This window comes from Saccopteryx leptura, chromosome 5 (assembly GCF_036850995.1).
Source record: "Saccopteryx leptura isolate mSacLep1 chromosome 5, mSacLep1_pri_phased_curated, whole genome shotgun sequence".
NCBI lineage: Eukaryota > Metazoa > Chordata > Mammalia > Chiroptera > Emballonuridae > Saccopteryx > Saccopteryx leptura.
Window position 1 is genome coordinate 57,521,609 of NC_089507.1, and position 19,261 is coordinate 57,540,869.

The 19,261-nt window shown below is 39.0% G+C and overlaps 1 protein-coding gene across 5 annotated transcripts in view; it reads left to right on the forward strand.

Annotated features, from left to right (window-relative positions):
• The window catches only part of ART3 (ADP-ribosyltransferase 3 (inactive)), a 167,111-nt gene that overhangs the window by 127,193 nt on the left and 20,657 nt on the right, over nt 1-19,261 (forward strand). For 3 of the 5 annotated variants that reach the window (XM_066387245.1, XM_066387248.1, XM_066387249.1), the window contains exons 1-3: nt 11,812-11,906; nt 13,093-13,170; nt 17,519-18,236. In XM_066387245.1, coding sequence (XP_066243342.1) covers nt 11,892-11,906; nt 13,093-13,170; nt 17,519-18,236 — 811 coding nt within the window. In that variant the 5' untranslated portion in view covers nt 11,812-11,891. Of the gene's footprint in view, nt 1-11,811; nt 11,907-12,475; nt 12,619-13,092; nt 13,171-17,518; nt 18,237-19,261 lie in introns of those variants that run through there. The other 2 variants (XM_066387246.1, XM_066387247.1) reach the window with 2 other exon arrangements.

Below are 19,261 nucleotides of genomic sequence, written 5' to 3' on the forward strand. Positions count from 1 at the left end.
AAATAGAGAACAGAAAAACTATAGAAAAAATCAATAAAACAAGGAGCTGGTTCTTTGAAAAGGTCAACAAAATTGACAAACCCTTGGCAAGACTCACCAAGGAAAAAAGGCACAGGACTCAAATAAATAAAATCCAAAATGAAAGAGGAGAGACCACCACAGACATCATAGATATACAAAGAATTATTGTAGAATACTATGAAAAATTATATGCCACCAAATACAACAATCTAGAAGAAATGGATAAATTCCTAGAACAATACAACCTTCCTAGACTGAGTCATGAAGAAGCAGAAAGCCTAAACAGACCAATCAGCAGGGAGGAAATAGAAAAAACTATTAAAAACCTCCCCAAAAATAAAAGTCCAGGCCCAGACGGTTATACTAGTGAATTCTATCAAACATTCAAAGAAGACTTGGTTCCTATTCTACTCAAAGTCTTCCAAAAAATTGAAGAAGAAGCAATACTTCCGAACACATTTTATGAGGCCAACATAACCCTCATACCAAAACCTGGCAAGGATGGCACAAAGAAAGAAAACTACAGACCAATATCTCTAATGAATACAGATGCTAAAATTCTAAACAAAATACTGGCAAACCGAATACAACAACATATTAAAAAAATAATACATCATGATCAAGTGGGATTCATCCCAGAATCTCAAGGATGGTTCAACATACGCAAAACGGTTAACGTAATACACCATATCAACAAAACAAAGAACAAAAACCACATGATCTTATCAATAGATGCAGAAAAGGCTTTTGATAAAATACAACACAATTTTATGTTTAAGACTCTCAACAAAATGGGTATAGAAGGAAAATATCTCAACATGATAAAGACCATATATGATAAACCATCAGCTAACATCATATTAAATGGCACTAAACTGAAGGCTTTCCCCCTTAAATCAGGAACAAGACAGGGTTGTCCACTCTCTCCACTCTTATTTAACGTGGTGCTAGAAGTTCTGGCCAGAGCAATCAGACAAGACAAAGAAATAAAAGGCATCCATATTGGAAAAGAAGAAATAAAGGTATCACTTTTTGCTGATGATATGATCCTATACATCGAAAACCCGAAGGACTCCACAAAAAGATTATTAGAAACAATAAACCAATACAGTAAGGTCGCAGGATACAAAATTAACATACAGAAGTCCATAGCCTTTCTCTATGCCAACAATGAAATATTAGAAAACGAACTCAAAAAAATAATCCCCTTCACGATTGCAACAAAAAAAATAAAATACCTTGGAATAAACATAACAAAGAACGTAAAGGACCTATATAATGAAAATTACAAAGCATTGTTAAGGGAAATCGAAAAAGATACAATGAGATGGAAAAATATTCCTTGTTCTTGGATAGGAAGAATAAATATAATCAAAATGGCCATATTACCCAAAGCAATATACAAATTTAATGCAATTCCCATCAAAATTCCTATGAGATTTTTTAAAGAAATGGAACAAAAAACCATCAGATTTATATGGAACTATAAAAAACCCCGAATAGCCAAAACAATCCTAAAGAAAAAGAATGAAGCTGGGGGCATTACAATACCTGACTTTAAACTATATTATAGGGCCACAATAATCAAAACAGCATGGTATTGGCAGAAAAATAGACACTCAGACCAATGGAACAGAATAGAAAGCCCAGAAATAAAACCACATATATATGGTCAAATAATCTTTGATAAAGGGGCCAACAACACACAATGGAGAAAAGAAAGCCTCTTCAACAAATGGTGTTGGGAAAACTGGAAAGCCACATGCAAAAGAATGAAACTCGACTACAGCCTGTCCCCGTGTACTAAAATTAATTCAAAATGGATCAAAGACCTAAATATAAGACCTGAAACAATAAAGTACATAGAAGAAGACATAGGTACTAAACTCATGGACCTGGGTTTTAAAGAACATTTTATGAACTTGACTCCAATGGCAAGAGAAGTGAAGGCAAAGATAAATGAATGGGACTACATCAGAATAAAAAGTTTTTGCTCAGCAAGAGAAACTGATATAAAAATAAAGAGACAGCCAACTAAATGGGAAATGATATTTTCAAACAACAGCTCAGATAAGGGCCTAATTTCCAAAATTTACAAAGAACTCATAAAACTCAACAACAAACAAACAAACAATCCAATAAAAAAATGGGAAGAAGACATGAAGAGACACTTCTCCCAGGAAGAGATACAAATGGCCAACAGATATATGAAAAAATGCTCAGCTTCATTAGTTATTAGGGAAATGCAAATCAAAGCTACAATGAGATACCACCTCACCCCTGTTAGATTAGCTATGATCAACAAGACGGGTAATAGCAAATGTTGGAGAGGCTGTGGAGAAAAAGGAACCCTCATTCACTGTTGGTGGGACTGTAAAGTAGTACAACCATTATGGAGGAAAGTATGGTGGTTCCTCAAAAAACTGCAAATAGAACTACCTTATGACCCAGCAATCCCTCTACTGGGTATATACCCCAAAACCTCAGAAACATTGATACGTGAAGACACATGTAGCCCCATGTTCATTGCAGCACTGTTCACAGTGGCCAAGACATGGAAACAACCAAAAAGCCCTTCAATAGAAGACTGGATAAAGAAGATGTGGCACATATACACTATGGAATACTACTCAGCCATAAGAAACGATGACATCAGATCATTTACAGCAAAATGGTGGGATCTTGATAACATTATAAGGAGTGAAATAAGTAAATCAGAAAAAAACAAGAACTACATGATTCCATACATTGGTGGAACATAAAAATGAGACTAAGAGACATGGACAAGAGTGTGGTGGTTACCAGGGGTGGGGGGAGGGAGGACAGGGGGAGAGTTAGGGGGAGGGGGAGGGGCACAGAGAACTAGATAGAGGGTGGCGAAGGACAATCTGACTTTGGGCGAGGGGTATGCAACATAAGTTAATGACAAAATAACCTAGACATGTTTTCTTTGAATATATGTACCCTGATTTATTAATGTCATCCCATTACCATTAATAAAAATTTATTTTAAAAAAAAAAAATGTGTGTGTGTCACTGCAGTAGGAAAAGAAGTTGAGAATTAAAGCCTAGTAACTTAAACATCTACCAACAGAAACGTGTTCACAAATATATATATTATATTATAATAATTATGTACTGAATGTTATAAGGATAACATTCTGAATTCTTTTGAAAATACTAAGTAGATATGCTTTTCATTCCCTCTATGAAGTCTGTTTTGTCTGTATGCTGATCACCACTGAGATTAAGTCCAAAGGCAGGAAAAGTTAGATAATGCCAAAACATTGGTTCATAGGATAGAGGAGAAGGAACTAGCATATAGTAAGTACCCCTAACTGGACTTGTGAGTAGAAGAATTGATCCCAGAACTGAAAGAAAAGGATAAGGGGAAAAGATTAGACTCCTATATCCTGGCTCCTCTGGACTGAAACCCTGGAAAATGTTGATGTAGCAGTTTAGAAACAACCCAGTAGGTTTCAGGAAATCTTAGAGCAGTGGAAATTATTTTCTTGCCTCTCCCAGGGCTATTTTTTTTTTATTTTTTTTTTACAGAGACAGAAAGAGAGTCAGAGACAGGGATAGATAAGGATGGAGAGAGATGAGAAGCATCAATTATCAGTTTTACGTTGAAACACCTTAGTTGTTCATTGATTGCTTTCTCATATGTGCCTTGATTCCAGGCCTTCAGCAGACTGAGTAACCCCTTGCTCAAGCCAGTGACCTTGGGTCCAAGCTGGTGAGCTTTGCTCAAACCAGATGAGCTCACACTCAAGCTTGCGACCTCGGGGTCTTGAACCTGGGTCCTCCGCATCCCAGTCCGACGCTCTATCCACTGCGCCACCGCCTGGTCAGGCTCCCAGGGCTATTTTTGAGATCTCTTAGAAAAGCACCGTATCTAATGTAGGACCACCCAAGCAATAAGTTGGGGTAGCAAATGGCAGAAATAACTGGCAGTAGACATAGATCCCTCTCCAGTGTTCTATAAAATCAAGGTAGTGATATACATTCCTAGGTTTTGCTTTAGGCCTAGTGAGGGTAACCGGCACAAACCAGCTATGACCTATAAGATGTTTAGCAAGGCCAAGGAAGCTTATCTAGGGTTTAGGGGAAGACCACCTAGTAAGGTGAGAGGACATAGAAATTGTTCTTTAGAATACCCAATGCAGGCAAGGGCTCCATGTTCAGGGGTTAGAGAATGCACTTGTAGAATACCCAATGCTGGGGGGCTGTGACTGGGGGAATTTACCAATTGAGCCCCCAAATCTGTAGAAAGTACTAAGTTACTGAACCAGTAATTAAATGTCAGCATTTCTAGAGAAAAGACTAACAGTTAAAGCTAGCAGGAAACAGACTACAGTTTTCCCCAACAGCAGAATATCACAGTGTGGATGAAGAACCACATACAAAAAGGAAACTGTATTTCTCTGTATTGGAAATCAACTTAATTCACAAACTATCATGCCCACTTATGGTAGAAACAATCTTTCCAATTAAAATTTAGTCACTTAGGAGTTTAGACAGTCTTTTTAAAGTAAACATTTAAATTCAAAATTCTTTTCCTTTTTCTCTCCTGCCCTCCCGAAGACCGACCAATCTGCTGTGCCTTTGGATAGAGGTGTCATGTTCTGGTGCTGACCTCTAGTGGTCATTGGCCTTCAGTGAGCGTCTGATCCTCCTTGGTATTTGGATGAGGATAATTTATAGTCACTGCTGTAATATCTTAACTTAGCCTCCAGTCTCTACAATACACTATATATGTACTTACATTACCTTATCACAACTCTAAGCTCCTTTGGATCTTTCAGCCTCTCCCATGGGTCATTACAACATTTCAGATGCTTTACAGTGGTAGTCTAAATCGAGATACAAATATCTCTGAGGGCACACAGAGACATTCCAAGGAGTATGTGAACCAGATTCTTTTTTTATCATTTAAAAAAATCAGATGTATTTGGATATAACATATACATAAAATTCATCTATTTTAAATGTATAATTCTGTAACTTTTGGCAAATGTCTGTCATCATATAACTACCATGCAATCATTATATAAAACATTTCATCAAATTTTCATGTTCTTTATGGTCATCTCCTCCCTCAGCCCAAGGCCCTGGCAATCACTGATCTGCTTTCTGTCACTACAGTTTGCCTTGTCTAGAATATCATTTAAATGTTACCCTACAGCAGGAGTAGTCAACCTTTTTATACCTACCGCCCACTTTTGTATCTCTGTTAGTAGTAAAATTTTCTAACCACCCACCGGTTCCACAGTAATGATGATTTATAAAGTAGGGAAGTAACTTTACTTTATAAAATTTATAAAGCAGAGTTATAGCAAGTTAAAGCATATAATAATAATTACTTACTTTATGTTGGATTTTCACTAAGTTTGGCAGAATAAATCTTTATAAAACAACTTACTATAGTTAAATCTGTCTTTTTATTTATATTATACTTTGGTTGCTCCGCTACCACCCACCATGAAAGCTGGAACGCCCACTAAGGGGCGATAGGGACCAGGTTGACTACCACTGCCCTACAGTATGTAGCTGGTTGTGACTGACTTTTTAGCATAATGTTTTTGAGATTCATCTGTGATGTTATGTATCAGTAGTTCATTCCTTTTTTAAAAACAGCATTGAGACCCTGGCCGGTTGGCTCAGTGGTAGAGCATCAGCCTGGCGTGCAGAAGTCCCGGGTTCGATTCCCGGCCAGGGCACACAGGAGAGGCGCCCATTTGCTTCTCCACCCCTCCCCCTCTCCTTCCTCTCTGTCTCTCTCTTCCCCTCCCGCAGCCGAGGCTCCATTGGAGCAAGGATGGCCCAGGCGCTGGGGATGGCTCCTCGGCCTCTGCCCCAGGCTCTAGAGTGGCTCTGGTCGCAGCAGAGCAACACCCCGGAGGGGCAGAGCATCGCCCCCTGGTGGGCAGAACGTTGCCCCCCTGGTGGGTGTGCCAGGTGGATCCCGGTCGGGTGCATGCGGGAGTCTGTCTGACTGTCTCTCCCCGTTTCCAGCTTCAGAAAGATACAGGGAAAAAAAAGAAAAAAAAGAAAAATTAAAAAACAAAACAAAACAAAAAAAAAACAGCATTGAGATGTAATTCAGATACCATACAATCCACCCATTTAAAATGTACAAGTGAGTAGTTTAGTTTTTAGTATATTCATAGAATTAATGCAACAACGACTATAGTAAGTTACTGAACTACTAATCTAAAGAAGGAAGTTTGTTTCTTTTTATTGCTAGGTAGAATTCTATGTGTTTTTCATTGACCAGTTGATGGAAATTTGGATTGTTTCTATCTTTTGACTATTATGAATATTGCTGTTATGAGCATTTGAGTACAAGTCCATGTGAACATATGCTTTACTTTTTCTTGGGTAAATATCTAGGAGTAGTATTACTGGGTCTTATTGTAAATATTAATATATGTTTAACTTGATAAAAACTGCTAATTGTTTTTTAAAAGTAGCTGTACTGTTTCGCATTTCCACTAGCAGTGCATGAGAATTGCTTCATGGTCATCCTCATCAGCATTTGATGTTGTCAATCTTTTTAATCATAGCCATTCTAGTGGTGAATATATCATGGTTTTAATTACATTTACTGATGCCTAGTGATGTTGAACATCTCTTCTGCTTGTTTGTCATTCATACATTTTCCTTGGTGAAATATCAGTTCAAATCTTTTGCCCACACCAATCATTAAAATCAATCTTCCCTTGCTTGAAAAAGCTACAGTGTTCAATTTTGCCTCTGCCACCTCTACACATGGACGGTAGCTGGAGAAAAACACAGTGCTGTCATTCTGACATGAGGGCCGGTGGGCCCTCATGCAGTCCAGCAATCATACTTCATTTACTCTTCTATTTTTCTTGATGACTATTTTATATCTTCTCCAATCTTATCAAATCTTTACCAGTTCAACCATCATCTTTTGTTATGATTGTTTTTTAAGAAAATTGAAACAATTTGGAAAGCATCCTCAGCATCACAATCCCTACTTTCCAGCATGTCAGTATACTGTCCTTCCCTGCCTCCTGCTCTCATCTAAGGCCACCTCATTGACTTGTATGCCAGGTCCCGCCCCCTTTTGCCTACTCAAGGATGTCGATCCAGTATTTCTCCCTCCTTTCTTCTATATTATCAACTCTCTCCTCCCTCTCCCATACTACCAATTTTTACCTTCTCTACTGAATCATTATTTAAATATGCTATTATTTTTTATCTTTACAATTTTTTCTCTTAGATCCTCTTTTTTTTTTTTTGTACTTTTCTGAAGCTGGAAACGGGGAGAGACAGTCAGACTCCTGCATGCGCCCGACCGGGATCCACCAGGCACGCCCACCAGGGGGCGACGCTCTGCCCACCAGGGGGCAATGCTCTGCCCCTCCCGGGCGTCGCTCTGCTGCAACCAGAGCCACTCTAGCGCCTGGGGCAGAGGCCAAGGAGCCATCCCCAGCGCCGGGGTCATCCCTACTCCAATGGAGCCTCGGCTGCAGGAGGGGAAGAGAGAGACAGAGAGGAAGGAAAGGGGGAGGGGTGGAGAAGCAGATGGGCGCTTCTCCTGTGTGCCCTGGCCGGGAATCAAACCCGGGGCTTCTGCACGCCAGACTGACGCTCTACCACTGAGCCAACTGGCCAGGGCCCTCTTTTTTTTTTTTTTTCAGAGACAGAGAGAGTCAGAGAGAGAGAGAGATAGGGACAGACAGAAATGGAGAGAGATGAGAAGCATCAATCATTAATTTTTTCTTGCAACACCTTAGTTGTTCATTGATTGCTTTCTCATATGTGCCTTGATCGTGGGCCTTCAGCAGACCGAGTAACCCCCTGCTCGAGCCAGCAACCTTGTTGGGTCCAAGCTGATGAGCTTTGCTCAAACCAGATGAGCCCGCGCTCAAGCTGCTGACCTCGGGATCTCGAACCTGGGCCTCCGCATCCCAGTCCAATGCTCTATCCACTGCACCACTGCCTGGTCAGGCTTGGATCCTCTTCTTTATCTTTTCTCCATCCTTGCCATCGAGCCATTGTCTCATTTTTTTCTCTCCTTTACAGCAAAACTTCCAGAAGAGTTGAGTATTTGGCTTTTCCCAATTCTTTTTCTTTCCATTCTTTCTTACGCCATTTCAACCAGGCTTTCACGCCCAGTATCCATTAAAATTACTCTTTCCAAGGCTGTCAGTGGCCTCTACATAGCTAAATCCACTGATCACTTCTCAGTCCTGATCGGTTTTGACCTGAGAAGCATTTGACACTTTTGATCTTTCCTTTCTCTTGAAAATGTTTTCTTCACTTGATTTCCAGGATATTTATCACGTAGTTTTTTTCTATTTTAGTTATTGACCTCTTTATCCTTCCACTTATTCAAGCTAAAAATTTTGGAATTATCCTTTACCCCTCTCTTTCTCTTGCAGCCCACATCCAATCTGTCAGTGTATCCTACTGCTTGAGTCTTAAATATATATTCTGAATTTCAGTTCAAACATTTTTATCATGTAGGAAATTAGTATCACTACAGGTCATTTCAATTTCCTTTTTAATAACATCACATTTTTGAAAATATAATAGCTTTTTAGAACCCACAAATACTTTTCCTTATCATATCTGAAAATATGCTTAATTTAATCTTCAAAACTAGTATTTTTAACAAGCTCAAATAAAGATGGCCTGTTTCTAACAAAATGACAACACACACACTCACCCCTCACCACTTTTACTGCTACCATCCTCGTTTGATCCACCATGATATCTGCTAGCATTATTATAATAACCTATAAACTGGTCTTCCTGCTTTTACCTTACAGATTATTCTCAGTATAACAGCCAGGATGATTCTCTTTAAAAAGTAGTCATCTCCTGCTATACCTCTGCTCAAACCTTGTGATTTGTTCCCCTTCTAGTAAACTCTAACATTCTTACAGTGGCCTACAAAGACACGATCTTCCTAACACCCTGCTTACCTCCCTGACTTTACCTCCAACTATACTCTTCCCTTACCTACTAGTCTTCTGTTCCAGCTATACTGGACTGCTTGAATTCCCTCTGCCTGACCACTTTTCTGTCTATCTCCCCTACTCTTACATAAAAAGAATAAAATATTTAGAAAGACAAAACTGGAAGAAAACAGGAGTGGAGCAAAGGCATACAGTATTGGGAATAAACAAGGAAAAATACCTTGAACATCATGCAGTGTTTATGTTCTTTTTGGTGGACTCAGTCTTTTGTGTTATATATAAATGAATCTGATAGGTTTGAGAAGACCAAAGGCAGGAAAACCCCACTATCACATTTTCTATAGGCCCACTTGCCTGGAACTTAAAAAGGAAAGTTAGAGGGTAATATGGTGGTTTCCAGAGGGAAGGGGGAGGGAGGTAAAGGAGTCCAAATATATGGTGACAGAGGATGGTTTGACTTTGAGTGATGAGCACACAATGCAATATACAGATGATGTATCATAGAAATGTACACTTAAAACTTACATGATCCTAATAACCAATGTCACCCCAATAAATTTAATTTTTAAAAAAGCAGGTCAGCATAAGCATAGGCCTGAAAACATGTACAAACATTCTTTTTTCTTCCTAACCAAACTGCATTTTTTTAAAAATGATACTATTACTAGGAGCATATTTAGTGTATTTAATATTAAATTGCTTACTAGTAAGGTGGGAAGAGGTTAGAGGTTTTGAAGAGTCTGAAGAGGAGAGATGAGATAAGTTTTGTAAAAGTGGATGCATTTCATGATAATTTAAAATGTCTCATTGAATAATACACTGCTCACAAAAATGAGGGGATTAGGGACCATGCAGATACTCTAGTACTTCCAGCCTTTTGTATAGTGCATTTTCACCAATGATCAAAAAGTTAGTTTTGCATCTTATTTGCATAATTGAACAACTTACTTTGACTTGTCGTTTGCTTTTCTGATGTTCTTGTTTAATAAAAAAAAGAATATGCTTCTCTTTTTTTATTGCTTCATATTCATTTTGGAATATCCTCTAATTTTTCTGAACAGTATATACAGTGTGTCTGTAAAGTCATGGTGCACTTTTGATCGGTCACAGGAAAGCAACAAAAGACGATAGAAATGTGAAATCTGCACCAAATAAAAGGAAAAGTCTCCCAGTTTCATACCTATTCAGTGCAGTTCGATGTGGGCTCACACACAGATTTTTTAGGGCTCCTTAGGTAGCTATCCCTTATAGCCTCTACAGACTCATCACTGACTGATGGCCTACCAGAACAGGGTTTCTCCACCAAACTGCCGGTTTCCTTCAGCTGCTTATCCCACTGAGTAATGTTATTCCTATGTGGTGGCGCTTCGTTATAAACGCACCGATATTCACGTTGCACTTTGGTCACGGATTCGAATTTAGCGAGCCACAGAACACATTGAACTTTCCTCTGTACCGTCCACATCTCGACTGGCATGGCCGTGGGCTGCTCCGCTTTATACACGGTGTTACGTCATCATCTGCACATGTGCACATGCTGCCACATCATCTTACATTAACTGGGAGAGTTTTCCTTTCATTTGGTGCAGATTTCACATTTCTATCGTCTTTTGTTGCTTTCCTTTGACCAGTAAATAAATATATATATGTATGTGCTCATATATATATATATACACACACACACATATATATATGTGCTCAGAAAAACACAGAAAAATATACATAATTATATAGGTTGTTGAATTTTCACAAACTGAATAGCAATGTAATCAACACCCAGAACTACGCAGCATCCCAGGTGCTCTCCTTGTGCCCCATCTCTTCCAGTTACTACCTCCCACCCGGAATAACCACTGTTTGACATCTAACACTATAGATGTGTTTTGCCTGATTTTGTACTCTATGTAAAATAAGTTATGCAGTATATGCAGGTGTGTATCTCTTTTGGTCATAATACAGTTTGTGAGATTTATTCTCATTTGTAATATGTGGTTGGAGTTTATTTATTTTTAATGCTATACAAAATCCATTTTGTATAAATTGTATAAATATACCACAATTTACCCATTCTTTTATTGATAGGCATTTGTACAGTTTATAGTTTTTGGCTATTATGAATAGTGCTACTATCTAATACATTCAGTTAATATATTTTGATGTACATTTGCATGAATTTCCTAGAACACTCACAGTTTTTTTTATCCCATTGGTGAACTCTTGAATGTTCTTCAGCTTTGCAGTCAATATATTAACTGTGTGTACCTCACTCAGATGAGAGTTATAGTGATAGGTATTACCAAATCCTTCCCTTCTTAGTGTTGTCACTAGGCTTTGTCTATACTTAAGATTCTTGACATGTATTCTGGTTAAATATGTATATTCATATCTTTTATTAGATTGTCAATGTACTTTACTTGCTTGTGTATCCCAGCATCAGACACAGCACCTGAAATATAGTAAGCTGGTTGAGTGATGGCGATACTGTCATCATTGCCAGCAATTAACACAGCAAGTCCCCTTAGTTATGTGAACCGTCTAGCTAGGGTAAAGTCTTGCTTTAGTTCAACATCTCAGAGTCAAAGGGTTAGGAATGGGAAGTGATCACTCTGAGAAACCCAGAACTGAGGGCTCAGAACTGAATATGCCGTGTGGTTAGAGGGAATTGCTGTGGCTTTACAAGCCTCTTGGAGATTTCATGTGTTAACAGCCGTGATTCCAAGGGCCAGTGTGGGGGCCAGATATAAATAGCAGAACACAAATGGGGTAATGTGCCACTGCCAGCTACTGCTGGGGTGTTTATAAAAAGAAAAGCATTCCCTTCTCAGCTCTCACTGTCAACAGGCTCCCATTCTGGAGACACGCTCACCACAACTGAGAGAGTGGGGAAACAGTTTGAGACCTAGCATCATTTAAATGCAGAAAAGCCAGGTAAACATTTTTATTTACTTACACTCAGACTACAGAAGTGAAGAATTAAAAAAGAAAACAAACGAGAAAAACCCTGTTATCTGAGATTTCTTGGCACTTACTGCCTTGGGACAGTTGCTTGCCGAGTCTTATAGGCCAAATCTTTTTTGGAAAGGGAAGTTTAAAACAAAAGTGTCATTTTTGGTATTATATTGTAATATCTTTAGCAAAACAAACAGCTCCTAAAGGTGGGAACCTAGGGCCAAAGGGAAGACTGCCTCCTTCCCTCGGTGCTTTTATTCTCATATTCAGATGCCTGAATATTGTGTTGATACGATCAAATAGAGATTTTAGTTCAGTTCCAGTATGTCAATTGTTTTGTATGTGGAGAGAATTGTAGAACACCTTTATTTGAATTATTTAATGACTCTGAGACAGCTTCAGCCTTATGGCCTCTTGTCCTCCTACTTACCCCTTTCAGTCTCATAAACATTGGGAGAATATTGGGCAATCAGTCAGCAGTTAGAGCCAGCAAAGTTGTATAATCTTATTAGAATTGCCGCATACCCAGTTCCTGCTTATTCTCATCCTGCCTTCAGAAAGTTAGCAACACACTGGTCTTATCCTTGGGCTTCTCTTGAATGTGAATGTCTGAGAGAAGGAGGTCCCCTTGGATAGCCTTCTGCCTCGTATCCCTACTGGCTTCATCCTCTCCTTCATCCTGCCCAGATGGGTATGATTTGGTTTGCAAAGAAGATAGAAGAGTGGATGAAGTACTGGGCCCTAACTCCTGGAGGATTCTTAGAAACTGGGAGTTGAGAAACCAATTTTGAAATGTTTTTGTTTTTGTTTCATTTTAGTTGGTGTTAATTTCCTATGTGTACAGAGAAGAAATACAATGATAGCAAGAAAATATGAGCACCAGTGGCTGTGGTGGGAGAGACAGTATATCTGGCGGAGGATGGAAATGGATAGACTCAATCTAATGCCATTTCCTGAAGTTTTCTGAGGTTTTGTTTCCTCATCTGAATGGGGGTGGTAGACCAGTAGGCAAGATCCAGGCCCTCCATCCACTGGAATTTATTGATAATCGCTTTCTGAGCATCATGATACCCACTTTCACCCAGAATGAAAATATGTGTTGTGTATCGTCTCTAAGCCTCTTTTTAAAAGTCTACTAAATTGGTATTTCTTCACTTTAATTTAGAAGAGAAAAATGAAGACAGGACATTTTGAAATGATCACCATGCTGCTGTCAGCTGTGATGCTAGTGGATATCTTCCAGGTAATGTTGGGAATGGGAAGCATGGTCATTGGACTGGGAACTCTTAATATAACATAACTTAAGGCATCTGTGTGGGTTCATAATGCAAATGAGAGCAGACAGAATGGATAAATCCATTTTTTCAAGTAGCTTTCATCTTTTCATTTTATACGTATGATACATGTTAATTATGGAGAGTTGAAAAAATTAAAATTAAGTCAAAACAGGAGAGTAAAAAGCATCTACAGTCTCTCTACTTAGAGAGAAAGACAAGCTGTTGGTGTATAGTGTTCTCAGCAATTTTACAAGTGTGAATGTTTGGGTGTGTGTATTTAATTTACAAAATGGGTTCATACAGTTCATATATTTTTTACCTTTTGAAGTTAATACTGTGCTACAAATGGCTCTCTAGGTCATTAAATATTCTGAAAATATGTATTTTTCCAAATAAGATGACATTGCAGTGTTTGGTTGCATGTTTTCCACTAAATTACTATATAAGGACATTTTCTCACATTCACTATTTTTTTTATGATAGTGCCTTTATTTTATTTTTTTGCAGTTGAATCTTTAAATATTCTATAACATATTTTTATGTAAAATAGGAGCTTGGTATCTCACTTAATTTCCCCCCCACATTATTAGCTGTCATATCACTACTATTTGTTTACTGATTTGAGGTGCTGCTTTTAAAATATTTTGAATTCATAAAATTTTATCCACTTTTGAATTTAATATTCTGATCCCTTGTCTATAGAACAATCATGTATTCTCTTGCCTGTATTGTGTGATTTTTATTTTATTTTCATTTTTATTTATTTATTTTTACAGAGACAGAGAGAGAGTAAAGAGAGGGATAGACAGGGACAGACAGACAGGAATGGAGAGATGAGAAGCATCCATCGTTAGTTTTTCATTGCGCATTGCAACACCTTAGTTGTTCATTGATTGCCTTCTCATACATACCTTGACCGCGGGCCTTCAGCAGACCGAGTAACCCCTCGCTCAAGGTAGCAACCTCGGGGTCTCAAACCTGGGTCTTCCGCATCCCAGTCCGACGCTCTATCCACTGCGCCACTGCCCAGTCAGGCTGTATTGTGTGATTTTTAATTGAGATATAACTCACATATAAAAATTACCATTTAAAAAGTGCACAGTTCAGTGGTTATTTTAGATTCACCGTGTTATGCATAGTTTCACACTATCTCATTACAGAGCATTTTCATCAACCTCCCCCCAACAAAATCCTTTAGCTTTTTGCAGTCGGTTGCAATTCTTTCTTCCCTGCATCTCCTGGCCATCCCACCTGTGTTCTGTCTCTATGGATTTGCCTGTTCTAGACATTCCGGACATTTCATCTGAATGGAATCAGCAACATCGGTCCTTTTGTTTGGCTTCTTTCATTTATGATAACATTTTTAAGCTTCACCTGTGTTGCAGCATTTATTAGTTCTTTATTCTTTTTTATAGCAGGATAATACTCCATTGTATGGTTATACCACATTTTGTTTATCCATCCATCAGTTTATGGACACTTGGGTTGTTCCTACTTTTTGGCTCTTATGAGTGAGTAGTGCTGCTATGAACTTTCATGTACAAGTTTTTGTGTGAACATATATTTTCAATTCTCTTGGTATGTACCTAGGAGCAGAGTTGCTGGGCTATATGGTGACTCTATGTGGAACACTTTGAGCAGCTGCCAGACTGTTTTCCACAGTAGCTGTAACATCTTAACATTCCCACCGCAATGTATGAGGGTTCAATTTCTCTACATCTTGCCAACACTTAATTACTTTTTTTTCCTTAATATAACCACCCTAATGATTATGAATTAGTATCTCATTGTGGTTTTGATTTGCACTTTTAATATTCTTTAGCAACATATAATTTTAAAATATGTTATAAATCTCCATAATTTCTTTTCTTGAACATTTAGATCATTTCATCAGTATTGGCCTTTGTTTCAGTGGATAAATTGGAGGAAGAAAATATAATCAGTATGTTCACCTACCCTTTCGTATCTGTCCCTTAATGTCCATCCAGTGGTCCCTGAGTGGTGGTGGCATTTCTGAACTTTTTCACTGTTCAAGGCACTCACTGTACAGAACACACAATCAACTGTGGCCTTGGGCCAGAAAGACTCAGTGTCTAAAATTAGACATGCGGAGACTGGCGAGAGGCATAGGAACAGACAGGAACACAACGGATCAACTCGGATGTGATATGAGGAATGTGGCAGGAGGTGGTGGCTTCAGGGTATGATGTCTTGTAATATGTTGAAGTCTTAAAGATAAATCAGGAATTGTGCCCAAGATACCTTCAGTACATTCTGTGCTGTAGAGGAAAGTGAATTTCTTGGCTAGGAGAGCCATGATTCAGTCTCCTAACGCTCAAATTCTGTGTTCAAGAAACTGACCTACACATTCAGAGTATAGGGGTCTTTCCCAGCAGAATATTCTGTGGCTGGTAATCAAGAAAAACAGTTTGTAAAATGGTATAATGAATTGTCTGCTCAACTTTTATAAAGGTTATTCTTTTTTCTTTTTTGTGACAGAGACAGAGGGACAGATAGGGACAGACAGACAGGAAGGGAGAGAGATGAGAAACATCAATTCTTCGTTGCAGCACCTTAGTTGTTCATTGACTGCTTTCTCATATGTGCCTTAACTGGGGGCTATAGCAGACTGAGTGGCCCCTTGCTCAAGCCAGTGAACTTGGGCTCAAGCTAGTGAGCCTTACTCAAACCAGATGAGCCCGTGCTCAAGCTGGTGATCTCAGGGTTTGGAACCTGGGTCCTCTGTGTCCCAGTCTGACGCTCTATCCACTGTGCCACCACCTGGTCAAGCTAAGGATTGTTCTGAGAACAAAATAAAACATTTTGAAAAGTGCTACATAAATTTCAATGGTCTCCATCATTGGAAACATTTGATTAGAGAGACAGACAGACTTTGTAGCTAGATTGCCCAGTTTAAATATCAATTTCAGACAAGTTACTCAATCTGTGTCTAGAACTTCTCCCACTAAGGTCACCAGTTGAGAGTGTAGCTTATGCAACCAATGTGCCATAAAAGTAGTATAGAATAGTGCAAAGAGAATGATGTGGAGGACGCTATCCTTTTATTTGTAGAACCCTTCATTGGGGTCCCTGGGTAGATTTGCTCATCCTATTTTTTTTATCAGTATGCCAGTGTACAGGTTCTTATTTAATTCACTTGAATATGTAGATGCTTGAACTTTGAAAGATAAATATAATGCAGATCCTGTCCTTGAGGAACTTAGAGTATAATACATATATTTCTATCATGAAATAATTAAAAATAACTACAGTTTGTTGAAGGCTTGGTATGTGCCAGGCTGGAGCCAAGGCTTTGTATATATTCATTGTATCATTTAATCCTTAAATCTAATTCTATAATTAAAATGTTATTTCTATACTTTATCCTCGTATTTCTATGAAAAAAATTGAAGCTTAGAAATGCCAAGTAACTTTCCCGTACCTAATTAGTACCTAGTTATCAACAGAAATAGAATTGGAACATATAACTGTCCTACTCCAAGCTAGAGTTAATTACATTCACCACCCTGCTTCTTACATGTATCATATATAAAGGTGGATTAAGCCTTTTTCATTTGTAAATGGCAGAAATAATGCAAACTTGCTCACGCAAATAAGGCATTTGTTGTTTCTAATGACAAACTGAAATACAGCCTTCAGGTACTTCCAGACCCAGGGCCTTAAGTAATGTTGTCAGGGCCTCATCCTATCCACCTCTCAGCTCTGCAAGCCTAGGATTCTCCATGGGACTAAAAGCTTATGGTTTTAGAGAAAGAAAGAGTGCTCTGGGTTTTGAGCCAGATTCATCTCTTCTTATCACTGGGGCTGAAGGGGCAGAATCAGTCCTACCCAAACCACATACACAAGGAAGAGGATGTCACTAAAAGAAAAGGGGTAATATTTGCCATTATGTATTTATCGTGTATAGTATTTTCATGCATGATATTTCATATTCACTCAACAATTTTGAGGGGTTGAGTAAATCTGGCTAAGACTATTTTCAAAGCCAGTACTGCCACCCATTTCTTTTATGTTATACTCATTGTTTTTTCCTCTGCACCACAAGGTTTCAATGAATGAGTTACAGGCATAATCATATCCATATCTCATCCTCTAACACTTACTCTTTTACACAAATAGGTCATAGTTGAGGAAAGCTATCAGTAGCAATGGAATGTACTTCATAAAAACATAGCCAAAGTTGGTTGTAAGCAAGGAGATTCCAGCAGGGCATGAGAGTGGGGAGGCAACAATGTGAGAGAAAATGACACAAATGTCTCACTTCAAGAGTATTAATTTCTTTTTCCTTTGAAGGTGAAGGCTAATATGTTAGACATGGCTCATAATGCATTTGATGATGAATACCAGAAATGTACTGACCGGATGGAAATCAAATATGTTCCCAAACTGCTCAATGAAGAAAAAGCAAGCCATCAGCTTTTGGAAGACGTGTGGGAAAATGCAAAAGCCAAATGGGAAGCTCGGAAGACTCAGCTCTTTCTCCCTCCGAGTTTTAAGGATAACCATGGAATCGCCCTGATGGCATATATTTCTGAGGCTCAGCAGCAAACTCCGTTTTACCATCTGTTCAGTGAGGCTGTGCAGATGGCCGGACAATCTCGAAAAGATTATGTCTATGGCTTCCAGTTCAAAGCCTTTCATTTTTACCTAACAAAAGCCCTGCAGCTGCTGAGAAGACCTTGTGAGGACAGTTACAAAAATGTGGTGTACAGCACAAGCCAGGGGACTTCATTTACCTTTGGAGGGCTCCACCAAGCCAGGTTTGGCCGCTTCACCTTGGCATATTCGGCCAAACCTCAGGCTGCAGATGACCAACACATTCTGTTAGCCATTCACACATGCTTTGGCGTTGCCATTGGGAACTTTTTTGATAAAGAAAATGAAAGCGAAAGAATTATCTTAATACCTCTGAATGAGGTTTTTCATGTGTCACAGGATGAGGCTGGCAATAACCTTATCCTTCAAAGCACAAACAAGACCTGCAGCCATTATGAGTGTGCATTTCTAGGAGGTAAGTGTCTCCGTTCTGTGTTTGTCTGGGAGGGAAGGTCAGGAAAGAAATTGAGAGATATTTGAAATAAAAAATGACATCGGTGGTCTCTAGCTCCTTTCATACTATTAGTTTCTTTTTCCAAATTTTAATTTTATCAAAGTAACATGTTTACAGTATCACTGAAAGTTAAGAAATATAAAATAGTACTATATGGCAGTCATTCTCAACCAAGGGCAGCTTGCCCCTCCGGGTCATTTGGCAATGGCTAGAAACATTTTGTCACAACCATCCCTAGTTGCTACTAGCATCTACTGGGTAGAGGCCAGGGACAATATTAAACAATGCACAGAACAGCCCCCCACAACCAAAAAGTACCTGCCCCAAATGCTACTGTCGAGCTACAGTGGAGAAGAGCAGCCCCTTCCCATTTGCCACTCCTTGGTCGCCTCCATTTGAACTTTTTAAGCTATTTTTTCATGTATTTATTGTCATGTTTCTAAGTAAATATACTTCAGCATGTTATTTCTTGATTTTTATCTATTGACTTCATAGTATAGAGAATGAGTATTTAGCTCTCACAAACCATTCATTAGTTAGAAAAAATATTTTTTGACAGAGACAGAGAGAGGCAGAGAGAGGGACAGATAGGGATAGACAGTCAGGAAGGGAGAGATGAGATGCATCAATTCTTCGTTGCGGCATCTTAATTGTTCATTGATTGCTTTCTCATATGTGCCTTGTTGGGGGGGGGGGCTACAGCAGACTGAGTAACCCCTTGCTCAAGCAAGTGACCTTGGGCTCAAGCCAGCAACCTTGGGCTTCAAGCTAGCGAACTTTGGGTTCAAGCCAGCAACCATGGGGTCATGTTTATGATCCCACACTTAAGCCAGCAACCCCGCACTCAAGCTGAATGAGCCCACGCTCAAGCCGGCAACCTCGGGGTTTTGAACCTGGGTCCTCCGTGTCCCTGTCTGATGCTCTATCCACTGCACCACCGCCTGATCAGGCTAGTTAGAAATTCTTTATTGTATTTAGCTGCAACA